This window comes from Pseudonaja textilis, chromosome 3 (assembly GCF_049901715.1).
Source record: "Pseudonaja textilis isolate UNSWEBS1 chromosome 3, rPseTex1.2, whole genome shotgun sequence".
Lineage (NCBI taxonomy): Eukaryota > Metazoa > Chordata > Lepidosauria > Squamata > Elapidae > Pseudonaja > Pseudonaja textilis.
The window spans coordinates 898,917-917,363 of record NC_141992.1 but is presented as its reverse complement, the minus strand read 5'-3'; the positions used below and the strand labels follow the sequence as shown (position 1 = coordinate 917,363).

The following is an 18,447-nucleotide window of genomic DNA, read 5'->3' as shown; positions in this document are numbered from 1 at the left end:
TAGAAGATCTTAAGACAGAGGAAGTAAGGTACTAAACTAAGGACATCATCAGTGCTGGAAGGTAGTGAGCCTTGTGGAGAGGAAAAAGAGAAAGGATACTGTGGTGTATTTAGTGCTTTCTGAGTTCAGTTGTTTTCTGGCAGACATTTCAATACCCAATTAGGGAACGTACCAATCGTGCCTCCCGTCCCTGTCCTATTGTTTCTTTTTATTTTTCTTATACGTATCCATCTCACGTATTCAAAACTATGTTTATACTTATACCTGTTATCTTGTAAGTGATTGACAAATCAAATAAATCAAATCAAATCAATAAAACATCATCAGTACTAGAAGCAAATGGGGTTGGAGGAGGAGATAGAGGAGGAGGAGAAGAAGAGGAGGAAGATGAAGAGGAAGAGGAAGAATAAAAAGAAGAAGAGGAAGAGGAAGAAGACAACGGTGGGGTCTTTGGTGATCTCTGACCTTGGTGGTTTTCTTTCAGATGTTTTATTACTCAACTAAGTAATATCATCAATGCTACAAGGAGGAGGGTTGATAGAGGAGGAGGAGGAGGAGGAGGAGGAGGAGGAGGAGGAGGAGGAGGAGGAGGAGGAGGAGGAGGAGGAGGAGGAGGAGGAGGAGGAGGAGGAAAGGACTGTGGGTACTTGATTGGTTTTTTTGCAGACATTTCATGACCCAACTAAATAACATCTTCAACCTTAACCACCTAGGTAAGTATTGAAACATCTGCAAGAAATCAGCCAAACTCAGGAAGCACCAAGGATCCCACAATCAGGTTTGTGTTAGACATTTGGAGGAAGATCTTAGAAATGGAGCACATGTCTTCTTCCCTGAGGTGGTTTCTTGGCATTTTGCATTCCAGATCTCAAGCTTCCATTATTCCTTCCATCCTTAAAATTCTGTCCATTGACATATAACAAGATCCTAAACTCAAGAACGATAAACATCTTGAGACAAGGACAAGAAGAAATTGAGAAAAGAGGAGCAGACGTTATAGTAAAGTGGGCATGTAACTTTCACACGAAAGTTCCCCAAAGTGGCATTTATGAAGGGCAGCAGTTAACCTTGATCTGGACAATACCTAACTGAGGTTCCATGTCCAAAGAATAAACAAAGTCAAGGTGACCACTATTTTCACCTTGTTTAGATAGAACCCTACTTGTTCACAAGTAGCCTGTCTTTCTCTACGAAGGTTGAGAGCATAAAACAGGAAGTAGAATCTATCTCAACATAGAAGAAACGCTTGTAGAATAAACTTCAAACATCTGGGAACAGATGCTGGGGTTTCTTCTTTCACCGGAGAAAAGGGGTCTCTTACCATGCTTCTTCCATCCAGAGATGGGTGTCAGCTCAATCCAGAGGCTGAGGAGTCCTACTAGCAGGAGAAGGCTAGCAGAGGGCATCCTGATTCAGTCTGCTGGCCACCAGCAATCCCTCCCTTATAAGCCATGTTGGGGTGGGGGTGGAGTCCTTGGCAGCTGCAAGCAAAAGGGGGGGAGGGAGGGAGGGAGGTTTACTCTCCCTGGAAGGGCAGAGCCAAAACTGAGGTGGACCTTCTTCATTTTGTAAATGTGTGGGGTGGAGCAGGAAAGATTTTGGCATCCGGTCAAACTGAGAGAGCAAAGCCTGAAGAGATATATGTCTCCAGGTCCCACCTATGCTCAAAGCATGGCCAACCCTCAGAAAGCCCATCCTGGGAGCAATTCCCCAAAAAAAACAAGAGGTCCACTTGCTCCATCAAGGCCCTCTCACCATTTGTGTTGGGTCCAAACACCACCTTGCTTGAGAACCCTTCTTCTCCTTCTTGTTCTTTTGATATTAATTAATTAGTTCATTAATTCATTGATATGCCTCCCCCAACTGAACCAAGTACCTCTGGTTTGCATGCAGGAAAGAAGGAAACCATAATCCATATTAAAATGACGTCTCTCGTGAAAATGTAGAAGAGTAATAAGCTAGGTAAGAAAACTCAGACCTTTGGTAGAAATATGGAGAAATTTTCTGATAGGGAGAGCAATTAATTAGTGGAACAGAGCTTCGGATGTTGTGGGTGCTCCAACACTGGAGATTTTTAAGAGATGGGATAGCCATTTGTCTGAAATGGCCTAGGCCAGGGTCTTCTGCTTGAGCGGGGGGTTGACTAGAAGACCTTCAAGTTCCCTTCCAACTCTGTTACTTTTTGTAAGTCATCCACTGGGGCACTCAGTGTCCTTGAAGCATTTAGAGGTTTATCTGAGTCCTCAGGGCAACCTGAGTGGTGCTCCTGGTCCCTGTAGTTTGCGTTCAAAGGGTGTTCATCCCAAACCGTATAGCTAAAAATCTGTAGAAAAAAGTGGGGAAAAACTTCTTTCAAAAGAAAAAAACTAGGAAATCCAGTTGCCTCCTGAAAAAGCAACTTCGGATGAGTGAGAATCTCTACAGAACAGAGTTAGAAGGGACCTTATTGGTCATCTAGAAGTCCAACCAAGCTGGAGACCCTGCCCCATTTCTGACAGATGGCAGTCCAGTCTCTTCCTGAAAGTTTCCAGCGATGAAGCTCCCACAACTTCTGAAGGAAACTTCTCTTCCATTGGTTTGGTTGTTCTTACCGTCAGGAAATTTCCCCTTATGTTTAGGTTGAATCATCCATCCATGGTGGAGATCCAAGGACTTGGTCCTTTCCCTCTCCGCTGAAAGAGGTCAGCCACCAGTTTAGTATGAGGCATCAACAACATAGTGCTGACAATCTTCTATCTCTTCCACAGAGAGGAGGAGGGGGTCAAGCTATTTTCCAAGGCACCCTTGAAGGCCAGACAAGGAATTATGGATGGAAACTGAACAAGGAGAGATTCAACCTGGAAACAAGGAGGAATTTTCTGAAAGGGAGAACAGTCAACCCATGGAACAGAAGTTGCCTTTGGAAGTTGTGAAGAGCTTCATCACCGGAAGCTGTCAAGAAGAGACTGCACTGCCATTTGTCATAAATAGTGTAGGGTCCTGTGCTTGGGTGGGGGGTTGGACTAGATGACCTACAAGGTGCCTTCCAACTCTGTTAATCTAATCTAATCTAATCTCTACCCTGAGTTGATGCCTGATTCTGGACACTATCAGGATCAAGACAAAGACAAATAGGCTCCGATTTAACTTAGTCCAAATAGAACAGATGTTCATTCATCGTTCATATCAATCAAACCAGGATAGCAGCTGGAGGAAAGGGAAAAAAAGTACAGAGGGAGGCCACAGGGAGATATTCTTTTGAGTCTGGATTTCCCTTGGCAAGCTTCCACCTGCTGGTTCTTGTCTTGCCTCGCCCTCAGGCGTTACAGAGAATAAATCACACTATCTGCTTTCCCTTTCATGTTTTGGAAGACTCTGTTATTATGTCTTGGCTCAATTTTCTCTGCTGTAGGCTAAACATACTAAGTTACTTTCACTGCTCTTGGAGAGAAGCAACCTAGAACTAAAAAGAAACTTCCTGGTGGTGAAAACAATGAACCAGTGGAACAACTTGTGGTCAGAAGTTGTGTGTCACTCCCGGCCTCCTTTTCGCTGTCAGAGGCCTTCAGGAGCTTCTTCTTCTGGGGCTGGCAAGGCTTTCCTGAAGGCCTCTGCAGCCGATAAGAGACCTCTGGATCGATCCTGGGCTTTGTTCTCAGCTCCAGAGGCCCTCAGGGAAGCCTGGCCAGCCTTGCCGGCTGCAGAAGAAATGGGCTGGTGAGGCAGGTGTCAGGGGGTGTGAGGCCTGGCTACACCTGACCAAAGGTAAGCAGTTGGGCAACTCCACTCCTCCCTTCATCCCCACCCTAGCTTAATTTTTACCTGTGCACCCTGGAGTGGGCAGGATCTTAATTAGGGCTTGTTTTGGGGGTAGGGCTTATGTCGGGAGTACATGTAAAAATCAAGCTATGACTTACTTTCGGGGTAGGTCCTATTTTGGGGGGAAACAGGGTAGAAGACATCCAAGATCCCTTGCTACTCTATGATTTTATGTTCTATGATTTAGCTGCAATCTCTTCGCCATCTTTGTCACTCTTCTCTGCACTCTTCCTTTCTGTTCCTCTTGTGTTGTGATGACCCCAACTGGACACAGGATCCCAGGGGTGGTCCCAGCAGTGGAGCCAAGAGGAAAATGTTTGCATTGACGACGATGATGAGGGCGGTGGTGGTGATGATGATGACATCCATTCAGTCATGTCTGACTCTTGGCGATTTTGTTGGCCAGGTCTTTCCTCATCTTCTGATCTCGCCCTACTTCCTTGAGGCGTTCGCTGCTCTGCCAGCTTTGATGGTATGTAGACGCCGAGTTCTTTGATGGCCTGGTGGCCTTTTATCCCTAACTCTTCCCAACATAATTGCTTTCTCCGGTGAATTCCACCGCATGACATAGCCAAAATAAGTGAGACACGGTTTCATGATTTTGCTGTCCAGTCACAGGTCTGATGTTATGCCCTTCTGTGCTCGCTTGTTAGTCAGCTTTATTGACTAAAAAATTGACTAGAAAATTGACTCATTTGAGTTGTGGTGCTGGAGAAGGTGCCTGCATATTCATTCAGGGGAATGAATATGCAGGCACCTTCTCCAGCACCACAACTCAAATGAGTCAATTTTCTTCCTTTCTTGATGTTTGAAGGTCCAAGTTTCCCAACCGTGGGATAGCTATGGGGAACACAATAGGGATCTTGGCACTAGGGCTGCTGTTGATGCATATCAAGATGACATTGGCTTTGGCAGGTGCTGCACACAGTTGACTCATATTTAATTAATGGCCTTCTGATCCTTCTGAGTGTAATATTACTGATGAGTCAGGTACTACCTATCTTATACCTAAACATCTATTTTTTCATACTATTAATCTGATTTATAACGGTAGCCTCCCATCTCATACACATGACTCTGGGTGGCTTACTGTGATGACCCAAAGGGGTGTGGCACAAAGGCAGCACAGTTGGATAATCAATAAGAGTTCCGTTATTATCTCCAACTTTGCCTCCAATTTCCAGGTTACCTTCTGGCCGGAGAAAATCTCTCCCAGGAACAGCCTTTGGCTGCAGAAAATTAAGTCCAAACAAGCCAAACTGAAGTAATGAGTTTGGCAGGGCAGGAGCAAGAATTTCAGACTTGAAGGCACGGCAAAACTCACGCGGTTGGGAAGATGCCAGGAACACAGGAACACACTACAACACAAGATTTGTTTGCTCCCAGAAGTTGCCACACGTAGCCTGTCTTTCTTTTAAACTGTCTTCCCAGCTATGGCTAATGAAGGGAATCAGGGCCCTTTCCTCCCCCGTAAGCCAGGCAACCCATGTTGCTCCCTTCTCCATTCCTCCCTAGGATGAAGAGGGGGTGGGCCTGGGTCTTCCTCTGAACTCCCTCTCCCTTGTTCTACCTCTCCCCTGCTCTGCCCAGCCTGACTTTGCCGTTCCCCAGCCTCCTCCACAGCCAACAAAGCCACATTCCTGCTCCCTTTCAGCTGTCCGGCTTCTTCCTTCAGAATTCAGACTCTGGACAGGGGCATGACACTTACACAGAAAACCCGAAGTAGTGGAGAATCCTGGAGTTCTTGGGATTGAAACGTGTTTCGTTAGGCCCGATGTTCACGTTGGCCTTCTGAAATGTTAGCAATCCCTTCCACTTTGGGTCATCCAAACATTAACGTAAACACAGACGAGAGAGGGCTGTGATTCTCCCATTGTGGTCACCGGCTTCCCCACTGTGAACGCCTCCATTGGGTAGCATCAACTCCAGTTCTCAACAGGGTTGTGAGACATAGAATAGTAAGGTTGGAAGGGACCTCAGATATCAGCGGGTCAGTGGATCTCAACCGGTGGCCACAAAAGATATTTAAAGGGTGTCTCTGGTGAAGGAAAGTTTAAGAACCATTGTTCTAATCCAATCTCCTGCCTAAACCAGGAGACCCTCTTCTATTCTGGACAAATGGCTGTCCAAGCTCTTCTTGGAAATCTCCAGTGATGGAGCACCCACGACTTCTGGAAGGAAGTCCTTCCACCGATTAATTGTTCTCACTTCCCAGGGTGTGTATTTCGATATCGGTGGATGTCTTCAAGCCCTTATCCTGCCTTGTCTCATCAATTGCTTCGGTGTGGTTTGTGTCGTTGTTTTTCTATTTACAATTTATATGTATTTTGAGTTTGAATGGAAGTTCTTCCTTTTTGCAACTGTTTGTGGGGGAGTTTTTTTCTCCAGTCAATGATAGTTGGACCTTTGAAGCCAAGTTGAAAGAATTAAAGGGACTTCACTGGTTTTTGTGACTTTATTGCTTTTGTATCCCACCCTGGGTCGTCACAAGGACCTTGGTCAGAGGTCTTCAAACTTGGCCACTTTAACACTTGCAGACTTCAACTCCCAGAATTCTCCAGCCAGCCATATGGGCTAGAGAATTCTGGGAGTTGAAGTCCACAAGTCTTAAAGTGCCTAAGTCTGGGGACCCCGACTTAGGTCAAAACCCCTGGACTCTTCTGGAAGAGCGGAGTGGAAGTTTTTGTCCTACCAAAGGAGAATATGTGTAGCTCAGGGTTGACATGAAGGGTTCTTAGTGATCTCTGAGCTTGCTTGTTTTCCTGCAGACATTTCATTACCAGAACCAGGTAACAATAGAGGAAGTTGTCCCAAAGGTGCTTTTTTAAAGGGGGCAACTGGATTTTTTTTCTTTGAAGATGTTTTGCTTCTCATCCAAGAAGCTTCTTCAGCTGTTTGACTTCGTCTGTGACTTCATCTGGACAACCGTGACCTGAATGACTGAGAATCTTCATAGGCACTACAGGAAGTTGTGTTTTTGTTTTTTGTCTAAAGCTATCTCACCTGGAGCAGGAGGCACTGAAGAGTTTCACTCGTGCCGTGGTCATCTTTTGACTGGGATCCCTGTAATTCTCCTAACATGAGGCTAGTTTTAGATATCCTGACATGAGCCAGCTGTGTGCAGTGGCAGCTAAAAAGGCTAACGCAGTCCTAAGTTGCATTAACAGAAGGATACAATCGAGATCAAGTCCACAAGCAGAGCTGGCTGGAGAATTCTGGGAGTTGAAGTCCACAAGTCTTAAAGTGGCCGAGTTTGGAGACCTCTGACCTAGAGTCAGTATGTTCTTCCTTCTGCCCCCAAAGGAAATGGGCGACCGATCGTATGCATTTGCCCAATATGTTTGCCAAAGCTGGAAACTCCCCCCGGCCCCAGTGGCCTCCGTTTATGGGTCACACTTCCTGAGAGTCAACAGCATGACAACAACAACATTCCTTGCCTTTTTAATTTCTCAGCAAACAGGGACATACCTCAAACAGGTACAAAATGCACCGACTAGACAATGGTGAAGGAATGCGCTTAAGGAACAGTTGCAAATGGTTAAAAGTTAATATCCAACTTGTTTTTTCACCCAAGAATGTAGGATGTGAACTTCAGGACCTTCTCCTGCTAAGAGGTCCAAGGGAAGAATGGACCCAAGGGGTGAGAGGAGACAGTGGCTCTGTCTTCCAAGAGAAGCAGTAGCAGCAGCAGCCGCAGCCAGGAGTCCTTGGATGGTCCCACATCTGGGGAAATGAAGCCTTCTTTAGGAATCCCTGTGTCAACCTCCAAGAAACTTTGGTATTTAGAATAGAATGGGATGGAGTGGAATAAAATAGAGTAGAGTAGAGTAGAATAGAATTAGAGGGAAGAGAAATAGAGGGAAGAGAAGAGAAGAGAAAATACAAAATGGGATAGGATAGGAATAGGATAGGATTAGGATAGGAATAGGAATAGGGTAGTGTAGAGTAGAATAGAATTAGAATAGAATTAGAAGAAAAATAGAGAGAAGGGAAGAGAAGAGAAAATACAGAATGGAATAGGATAGGATAGGATAGGATAGGATAGGATAGGATAGGATAGGATAGGATAGGAATAGGAATAGGAATAGGGTAGGGTAGAGTAGAGTAGAATAGAATTAGAATAGAATTAGAGAGAAGAGAAATAGAGGGAAGAGAAGAGAAGAGAAAATACAGAATGGAATAGGATAGGATAGGATAGGATAGGATAGGATAGGATAGGATAGGATAGAAATAGGATAGGAATAGGAATAGGGTAGGGTAGAGTAGAGTAGAATAGAATTAGAATAGAATTAGAGAGAAGAAAAATAGAGAGAAGGGAAAATACAGAATGGAATAGAATGGAATGGAATGGAATGGAATAGAATGGAATGGAATGGAATGGAATAGAGAATAGAATAGAATAGAATAGAATAGAATAGAATAGAATAGAATAGAATAGAATAGAATAGAATAGAATAGAATAGAAATTAGAATAGAATAAGAATAGAATAGAATAGAATAGAATAGAATAGAAATGAGAATAGAATAAGAATAGAATAGAAATAGAATAGAATAGAATAGAATAGAATAGAAATGAGAATAGGAATAGAATAGAACAGAATAGATAGAATAGAATAGAATAGAAATTAGAATAGAATAGAAATTAGAATAGAACAGAAATTAGAATAGAATAAGAATAGAATAGAAATAGATAAGAATGGAATAGAAATAGAATAAGAATAGAATAGAATAGAAATAGAATAGAATAGAATAGAATCAGAGAGTTGGAAGGGATCTTGGAGGTCTTCTAGTCCAACCCCCTGCTCAAGCAGGACCCCTATATCATTCCAGACAAATAGCAGTCCAATCCCTTCTTGAAAAACTCCAGTCATGGAGCTCTTACAACATCTGGTGGCAAGCAGTTCCACTGGTGAATTGTCCTCCCTGTTAGGAAGTTTCTCCTGAGTTCCAGGTTGCTTCTCTCCTTGATGAGTCTCCACCCATTGCTCCTTGCCCTGCCCTCAGGTACTTGGGAGAATAGGTGGACCCCCTTTTGTCTCTGGCAGCCCCTCAACTACTGGAAGATGCTCTCCTGTCTCCTCTGGTCCTTCTCTTCGTTACTAGTGATCCCCAGTCCCCGCAACCCTTCTTCATATGTTTTAGCCTCCAGTCCCCTAATCCTCTTTGTGGCTCTTCTCTGCCCTCTTTCCAGAGTCTCAATATCTTTTTTTTTACACCGTGGCGACCAAAACTGGATGCCGGATTCCGAGTGTGGCCTTACCAAGGCCTTATAAAGTGGTATTTCAAACACCGAAACATCGATCTTCCTTTTGGAAGTTTGGCTCGGGAATCATGATTCAAATGGGGGTAAGTGCCGGACCCCTGACACCATATCCTACTTTTGTCTGGCCCCACCCACCCGACTCCGTCTCTCTCGGGAGTCCCTATGCGGCCCATTTTGGATGCACATGGAGGACGGAAACAGGCTCATCTCCGACTTCCAAAGAGCCTCTTGAGCCCAGGGAGAGCAAACACACACACACACACACACACACACACACACACACCATTATGGGGCCGGAAGCTGACTAGGCCATGACCACCATGGCCACACCCACCCGGCAACCAGAGAGAGAGCCCCTTGCTAAAAAATGTTGAAGCCCGTCCCTGGCTCTGCCGGCAAAAATGGAGCTCGGAAGGGCTGTGCGATGACCCAAAGGGGCGTGACACAAAAATAACCAAGTCACAAAAATAGAAGAAAGTCCCTTTAATGCCTCCAACTTGGCCCCAATGTCCAATTATCCTCGGCAGGATATCAAACTCTTAAAGAAAACAGCTTACGGAGGGAGTAAAATGCAGTCTGCACTCAAAGTAAAGTTAATTCGAAATTAAAAAGCAAACGCAAACCACACCGAAGGAATTACTACGACAGGCAAGGATGATGAATTGCAGACTTCTACCAGATACCATAGTTGGGAGGAAGCCAAAACACAGATAAGCTCTGTCAAGAATGCACATTTTGCTTCCAGCAACTTTGCCACCACAGTTTGTCCTTTTAACCAGTCCTCCCAGCTGCAGCCCATGAAGGGGATCAGGCTCCCTTCCTCCCCCATAGACCATGCGACTGATTCACGTTGCTCTCTTATCCATTCCTCCCTACATGCCCTCGGATGAAGACGGGATGGGCCTGGGTCTTCCTCTGAATGCCCATCCGGCTTGTGCCCTTCCCCAGTTTCCTCCACAACCACCAGAGCCACACGCCCACTCCCCGTCAGCTGTTCGACCTCCCGCTCGGAATCAGCATCCAACAGGGGCAGGACAGGCTGCCCGCAGCTCTTGCAAGCTCCATTTTGGGCTGCAGCAGCCTCCTGCAACCATCTGCCAGCGAAAACAGAGCCCCTTGAGTTTGACACCCCTGTCCTACAGTCTCCCTGTCAGTCTTAAAAGAGTTGTCTCCCTGAGAGCACCGGTTCAGCTGAACCAAAACCAACATAAAACACTGCTCTTTTGGTGGGCAACCTCGTGTCTGCTTGCAAGACAGCACAAGCAGGTTTTCATCTATGGTTCCAAGGAGCTGATCTTCATCTTGAAGATATCAATCTCCTCTGTGGTCTTAATAAGAAAGGGGTGAGAAGAAACATTCAGGCAAAAAACAAACAAACCTGAATACACAGGTACAGCATAGGTGGTACCTGGCTCAATAGGAGTGAGAGGGATCTCGGAGTCCTAGTGGACAACCATATAAATATGAGCCAGCCATTTACAGGAGCTGCCCAAAGAGTCAACACAGTTCTAGGTTGCTTCAACAGAGAGATAAAATCTAAGATCAAGTGAAGTGTTAATTCCACTTTATAAGGCCTTGGTAAGGTCACACTTGGAATATTTGCATCCAGTTTTGGTCACCGCGATGTAAAAAAGATGTGGAGAGTCTAGAAAGAGTGCAGAGAAGAGCAACCAAGAAGATTAGGGGGACTGGAGGCTCAAACATACGAAGAACGGTTGCAGAAAGTGGATAAAACTAGTTTGATGAACAGAAGGTCTAGGAATGACACGACAGCAGTGTTTCAATATCTCAGGGGCGGCCCCAAAGAAGAGGCAGTCAAACTTTTCTCCAAAGCCCCAGAAGGCAGGACAAGAAGCAACGGGTGGAAACTCATCGAGGAGAGACGCAACCTGGAACTAAGGAAGAATTTCCTGACAGTGAAAACGATTGATCAGTGGAACACCTTGCCTCAGGGAAGTTGCGAATGCTCCAACACTGGAAGTTTTTAAAAAGATATTGGATAACCATTTGTCTGAAGAGGTGTAGGGTTTCCTGCCTGGGCAGGGGGTTGGACTAGAAGACCTTCAAGGTCCCTTCTACCTCTGTTATTCTATTCTATTCATCTCTATTCTATTCTATTCTATTCTACATTCCAATATTTCTATTCTATTCTATTCTATTCTATTCTATTCTACATTCCAATATTTCTATTCTATTCTATTCTATTCTATTCTATTCTATTCTATTCTATTCATCTCTGTTCTATTCTATTCTATTCTATTTTCTGTTCATCTCTGTTCTATTCTATTCTATTCTATTCATCTCTATTCTAGTCTATTCTATTCTATTCATCTCTGTTCTATTCTATTATATTCTATTTTCTATTCATTTCTATTCTATTCTATCCTATTCTATTTTCTATTCCTTTAGAACAAAATATCTGAGGATGATCTTTGGCCCAGAAAGAGTGTAGTGCTCCAGAGTTGGAGGCCACCTCATCCCCACTTCATTTGGGGCACAACTCAACTGGTGCTGAAGACCAGCACCAAGCAGCCATGATCCAGTAGTGTCGGGGCTTCAACCACTGTTGCAGTAACTGTAAATTTCCCCCTCTGTCTTACATCTCCTTGGGGTGGATAACTTTGACATGCAGAGCATGGAAAACCCAGACCAGTGCAAGACACAGAACAAGGAAGGTCAAGAGATTGACCAAGACCAGATGGACTAACAGCAAGTTCTACTTGGTTTCAGTCAAAGATTTCCTCTTCTGGATACTCTCCTTTCTTGCACACTACATGTCAGCAATCCATCTTAGGATGTTGCATCACCTGACCCACCCTACAGAACAACCCCAGTCCAAGTGCGTTTAGAAATACACAGCAGAGACAAAGAATTCTTGCTGCAAGTTGGACTAGAAGTGCATCATGAAACCTTGGGTTCTTCTCTTCCTAGCTGGTCTCCTCATCCTTTCAACTCAACTGGCAACAGCAAAGACCACCAAACAACTTTGTCCCCCAAAAGGTAAGCACCACAGCCTGAGGGTGTCTCGCACACTTCTGCTCAATCCAGGACTTTGAAACGCACTAAGAATACTTTTAGTTTGACTAACACGGGATTGCGATTGGTCCACCCAAAGCCAGGTTATTCATCTTTCTTTGCAGAAGGTAGGGTCTAGCCATTGCATACACTCTGGGTGGGCAGAATCCCATTAATTAACTAAATCCATTAGAGCAACAAAGATGATTAGGGGACTGGAGGCTAAAACATATGAAGAATGGTTGCACGAACTCTGGGCATGGCTAGTCTAATGAAGAGAAGGACCAGGGGAGACAGGATAGCAGTCTTCCAATATTTGAGGAGGGGGTCAAGCTATTCTCCAAGGCACCTGAAGGCCAGACAAGGAACAATGGATGGAAACTGAACAAGAAGAGATTCAACCTAGAGATAAGGAGAAACTTTCTGACAGTGAGAACAATCCACCAATGGAACAGAAGTTGCTTTCAAAAGTTGTGGGAGCTTCATCCGTGGAAGCTTTCAAGAAGAGACTGGACTGCCATCTGTCAGAAATGGTGTAGTAAGGTCTCCTGCTTTGGTGGAGGTTTGGACTAGATGGCTTACAAGTTCCCTTCCAATTTGTTATTCCGTTAATTTCAGAGAAGGCAGATTTCAAATTTGCTTAATGGCCACCTGGATGGAAATCATGAAACCTTTGGTTGCTTCACAATGCAACTATTTTTTTAATAGCAAGCACATTATCTGTCTTGAGCAGGAACAAAGCACAAGAACTAGATGGTAGCAAAGGAAACTGATTAAGAAAGAGCCCAACATACTTCCTAGAATGTGAAGTTCATATTTAGTGTACACTTCTCAACCAGGCGGTAGGACGTGAAGCCAGTAACTTTGTCATATGAAATGTCTTTGAATATTAGTAACTCAGGTTGGTAGTTGGGCTGTTGGTTTGCACTCCAATCTTGGCAATTTGGTTGCAAACGTTTTGTCACCATTCGAGGAGACATCAGTGTGCTTTGAATTGTGGTTTCTCTGTCAGGATGCCAGCCTTAAATACCTTTTTGTGTGATGCAAATTTTATGTGATGCACATTCCTTACTTCAGAAGTATGTGAACAAACAACACTAATGCTAATTTGTATCACATGAAAAGTATTTAAAGGCTGGCATTCGGACAGACGAACCCAACTCCAAGCACGCTGACCATGTCTCCTTGAATGGTGATGAAACGTTTGCAACCGAATTGCCAAGATCGGAGCTCAGACCAACAAATGCCTCTTCCTTTCTTTGCAAGGATGCAGCCAATCTGGGTTCTTCAGACAATGTCTAAAGACTGAGAGGAGAAACTGCTGTGTGTATGTAGATGGTCTGGTGGTCCCCAGTTCAGGGTGGCTTTCACGATGCAGGTCAACTTTTCAGGTCTAGCAAAGCAGGTTTATAGAAAATATGGGGTGTCTGTGGGACATGTGTTAAGATATTTAAACTTAGCAGTTGGAAGAGTGGAATTGTACAATGCATCACAGCACACCGTTGTGGTTAACTAGTTGAAGAGCACTGGCTCTGTCATGAGGCAATCTGTGATGCAACTGTTTGCTGTGGGTGTGGAGGGGGATGTTCCCCCCCCTTTTTTTCTCCTGTGTGCTCTGTAATTTACCTCACGATGATTTTCTGTCAGAGTGTTTGCAGTGTGACACATACCAGGCAAGCAATCAATCTTTACTCTTCATAGAGAACTATAATGGAGACAGAACACAAGGAGAGAGAGAGAGAGAGAGAGAGAGAGAGAGTCGCCCTCTCATGGCTGTCTATGTATATACAGTTTCTTAAAGTGGTAAAACCCTGTGGGACCCATCCTCAGTCTTAAAGCAGCAATAACCATCCTGATTCATCCTCATTGCATCAGCCTTAGAGAAGCTCTGAAATCTTCTTCAATACCTTAACATTTTCCTTGGTTGATATACCTCATGATGTTCCTGTTAGCCTATCTTGTCTGTTGTAAATATTGATATAAGATGCATTTGTTTAAATAAAACTAAAAATTCATGTCAGAGTCCCTTATTTCCCATGGACACCTGCTGCACAATTCCCTGAAAGCATGGTGGGAGGGGGAAAAAAATAACCAAGATGGAGTTTCACTGAAGTTCAGCCTGTTGGCTTTCTTGACCGTGTCTATGGAGGTTCTCAGAGGACACAGATTAAACCTCCAAGTGGCCTCAACGACCCTCTAAAAGGATGCAAATGACCAGCTGTCTGCAAGGAGCACAAATCCTTCCCTTCCCCACCATCCTGTCTGAGCTGAAGAAGCTTCTCGGGTGAGGAGTGAAATGTCTTCAAAAGAAAAAAAAAGATGTCCAATTGCCTCCTGAAAAAGCACCTTTGGGGTTTCTTCTTTTTTTTTTGAAAAAAAGTTTTATTGACTTTAACAACAAACAAAAACACATAAGTCTCTTCCTTCCGGAGCTGTCCCAGCTTCAGCAGCTTGATGGCTGCCTCTCCGCCGATGGTAAAAGAGCTTCTTCTGGATCAACCAGGGACTTTGCAATGTCCCTGGGATCAACAGAATGCACCCCTTACTATCACCGTCTCTACGGGATGGTTTAGGTCCGTTGGGACTGACCAGGGGCGAAGATATCAGCTGCGATCTCGGAGCCCCGAGATTGCAGCTGTATCGCAGCGACGTAGCTCCACCTTCTCCCAGCACCTTTGGGCTTTCTTGACCAGGCCTTGCAGGTGCCCCTGCCCAGCTGATCATACAAGCAGTCAGGGATCTCCCATCAGTTTGAAGGCAAAAGACTGAAAATGAGGTGCACTCAGGGAAAGGAAAGTGTGCCTACCACGTCCAGATTGGGGTCCATTATCTGGGACGAAGGAGCAAGGGCTCCTACATGCACACACACACACTACAGTCACGTATAACATGCAATCATTTAGTTTTCATATGATGAAGACGTGACAAAGAGAAGTAAACATACACGCACACCCCACAAAATTACACGGGGGTAAAGCAGTGGCCTCATGACTGGACGTTCAGTCCAGCTCTTTGGGTGATGGCCTCTGGCGTCGCTTCATGCAGATCTTCTAGGGAACCAGAGAGTCCCTACTGTGGGCTGTCTTGCGCAATGTGCTTAATTGTTTGCATAGTGGCACCACATTTGCCACAAGGGTGGGGGGTGTCCAACACCAAGCCATTAACTTTTAGCAGAGAAGCTGGCAGAGGGGCTGTTGAGCAGCACTGTCCATCCTTCTGGGCCAACCTCAGAGTTCATGTTCTGTTTTTCCAGTCAAGCCGGGCGAGTGTCCCAAGGTCAAAATTGATCCTGACCACCCATGTAACCAAGACTGTGCCTGCGACTCTGAATGCGAAGGGAATAAGAAATGCTGCCCAGTCGGATGCGCCAGGGAGTGTTTCAGCCCAGGTGAGGGGACTGCGAGACTCACTCTCTCTCTCTCTCTCTCTCTCTCTTTCCTTCCTTCCTGCCTTCCTTTCATTCCTCGTTTCCTTCCTTGCTTGCTTTCTTCTTTCTGTTCTTTCCTTTTCTCTTTCTTTTTCATTCTTTTCTTCCTTTCATTCCTTTTTCTCTTTCCTTATTCCCTTCCTTCCTTTGATCCTTTCCTACTCTTTCTTTCTTTCCTTCCTTCCCTTCTTCCTTCCTATCTTCCTTCCTTCCATTCTTTCCTTCCTTCCTTTCTTTCTTGCTCATCTTTCTTTCTTTCTTTCTTTCTTTCTTTCTTTTTTTCTTTTTCTTTCTTTCTTTCTTTCTTCCTTCCTTCCTTCCTTCCTTCCTTCCTTCCTTCCTTCCTTCCTTCCTTCCTTTTCTTTCTTTCTTTCTTTCTTTCTTTCTTTCCTTCCTTCTTTTTTCTCTTTCTTCCTCTGTCCTATCCTTTCTTTCCCGTCTCGTTCTGAAGCCTTTCGTGAACCCCGAAGTTCCCTCTTCCTCCATTGTGGGGTTTCCTTCCTGGCAACATCCGATGCTGGGGTTTGGCAGAGCCCGCCTCCAGCCCACAAAAGAACTGGCAGCCACGGCCTTTCCCAGGAGTTCATCCTATCCGCAAACACTCCCAGCTCACACAGCAGGTTCTCCTTCCTTTATTCTGATATTACACGTTTCTGAGCGGCTTCCCTCCCTCAGAGGGGAAACCTTCCTGCTCGGCCAGGCCTTGCTCCTCCCGCAGGGCAACCGCTCCAGCTACCCAGGGAATGTCCCAGGAAACATGAAGGGCATCCTTCACCTGTTTTCTTCCTGCATTGGAATGAGAAGGAGTCTTGACACCCCCTCCCCTCCTTCCCTTCTGCCTTCCAGGACCCAGATAACCCTCTGGAAGGGTCCCTAACTCAAGGCAGGGCCTCTGCAGTGAAGACACTTGGGGCCCAGAACAGGAAGCTGTTTCTCAGTCCAAGGACTCAAAGAGCTGCAGAGGCCTAGGGGGAACTTCTGCCTGGTCTCCTGGCGAGCAAAGGACATAGGAATGAATGATGAAACCTCATCCCAGGTGTGGCTCTGATATCCAGGAAGGCCCAGAGGAATGGGGGGAGGGGGCCCAAGGGGCCTATTTCGTTCCTCAAAACCAGAAGGACACTCTCGGGCTCTCAGAGACCAGAAAAACATGCCGTGATTCTTCCAATTCAATTTCTTTCTTGTTCTGCACCAAGAGACAGAATCTTGCCACCCTAAAGCAACCTGCTATCTACACCAAGGATATACTCTGAGAACTATTGAGGAGGGGCTGTCTTCATCCTCTTTGTCACGTTCGACGATCGCAAGAAGGAGACGCGAGACTCAGTGACTCTTTTCAAGCTCTTTATTTAGTTCTGAGATCGGCTCGGCTCTCCCTCGGATCGGTGGCGGCTTATATTGAACTTGCCTTGCCAGCCGCGGCCAATGACACCGCTTTGAATCCCCCGCGATCGGTTTCCTCCAATCGCGGGCAATTTTTCAATGGGCCAATCACTGCGGCTGGCTCAGCCAATCCGAGCGCCGTGCGTTCTGGCCAATCAGGACGAGGGGTTACAAGAATGTTAATGTAGCAATAGAGAACACTCTTTCTTTCACTCTTTCTCTCGCACACGCTATCTGTTGGCTCTTACTCCTCTGCAATGCATTCTTCCCTCTTATGATTCCCCGCTCCTTGCTATATTCCATCACATCATGTGTGAACTCCCAGAATTCCTTAGTCCACCCCGTCTCAGGCCCCAAGCCAAGAATAACACAGGATGATTCTTCCAGGATGAGTGTTGTTTCGCACCTATAGACAGAATATTGCCAGATTAAAGACTCCGCTATCCGAATGCACGATATCCTCTGGGAACTATTCAAGAGAGGCTGTCCCCGCCCTCTTTCTCTCACACAGACTATCCACTGTCTCTCCCTCTTCTGGTATGTCGCTCCCTCCTGGACTTGTCCCCTGCCGAATAAAAGTATAGAAAGCAACGAAGAAGCCCCAGGTGTGACTCCAGCATTCAGGAGAGTGAAGGAACCAGAGGGGCCCACAGGGCCCTATTACTTTCCTCCAAGTCAGAAGGGGATACTCAGGCTCCAAAACCCCAGACGGACAGGCAATAATTCTCCCAAGCACATTCCTTTCCTGTTCTGCATCTAGAGACAGAATCTTGCCACGTTGAAGCCACCTGTTATCTAAAACCAAGGAACTATTGAGGAGAGGCTGCCTTCGCCCTCTTTCTCTCAGACTATCTGCTGCCACTTACTCTTTGGGGGGTGGCCCCTCCCTCCTGGGACTCTGGCCCATTGCATTCATCCATTCCGTGGCACCTTCTGCTGACCAGGAAGACGCAGCTCCGTTCCAGCCGAGATGCTTCCTCCTTCTCAGCGCCCCTTTTCTCTCTCCTCAGGACCGCTCTGAGCCCCAAGACCCGATGGAGGAGGAGCCAGCCCCTCACCAGCCTTCCATCCTCACGTCCAACCGGGCCAAAGAACGTCTTCCTCCTGTGTGGCCCATTCCTCTTTGGCCTCCCTGACGGCTGACCCCGCTTCTCACGCCGGATAAAGTCCTCGCTCCAGAAAGGGGCCTTCCTCAATAAATTCAGCATTGAAAATTCTGGTGTCTACTGGCCTTTTCTCACAAAAAGTGAGAGTGGTTTGCAGAAAAAGGAGGTGGAGGAAGACTGTGGGGTCCCTGATATTCTGAGTTTGGGGGTGTCCTTGCAAACCTTTCATGACAAAACTAGGGAACATCTTCGGTGCTAGAAGAGAGGGGGGGTTGCAGATAAGAGGGGGAGAGAGGAGAGGAGGACTGTGGGGTCCTTGGTTGCATCATTTTCAGATGTTTCATTGCCCAGCGAGGTAACATCATCAGTCTTAGAAGGTTGGTTAGTTTGGCAATGAATCATCTGCAAAGAAAAAAAAACATCTGCCAAGCTCAGAGACCACCAAGGATTCCACT

The 18,447-nt window shown here is 45.7% G+C and overlaps 1 protein-coding gene and 1 long non-coding RNA gene across 2 annotated transcripts; both read left to right on the top strand.

Annotated features, from left to right (window-relative positions):
- The first annotated feature begins 1,560 nt into the window (after positions 1–1,560).
- On the top strand, positions 1,561–11,149 carry LOC148125966 (uncharacterized). The gene is made up of 3 exons (XR_015743354.1): positions 1,561–1,962; positions 4,073–4,270; positions 7,373–11,149. It is a non-coding gene; the product is annotated as an uncharacterized LOC148125966 (long non-coding RNA).
- A 266-nt stretch (positions 11,150–11,415) lies between these two features.
- LOC113452064 (waprin-Phi3-like) lies at positions 11,416–18,100 on the top strand. The gene is made up of 3 exons (XM_026723469.2): positions 11,416–12,061; positions 15,330–15,464; positions 17,897–18,100. The coding sequence occupies exons 1-3, from the start codon at positions 11,965–11,967 to the stop codon at positions 17,905–17,907; spliced, it is 243 nt and encodes an 80-aa protein (XP_026579254.1). The 5' UTR covers positions 11,416–11,964; the 3' UTR covers positions 17,908–18,100.
- The last annotated feature ends 347 nt before the right edge of the window (positions 18,101–18,447 follow it).

What these genes read in the sequence shown, in the direction of transcription:
- LOC113452064 (XM_026723469.2), top strand. Translation starts at nt 11,965, where the DNA reads ATGAAACCTTGGGTTCTTCTCTTCCTAGCTGGTCTCCTCATCCTTTCA. An exon ending in ACAACTTTGTCCCCCAAAAG is followed by an intron (nt 12,062 to 15,329) that starts GTAAGCACCACA and finishes CTGTTTTTCCAG; the next exon opens with TCAAGCCGGGCGAGTGTCCC.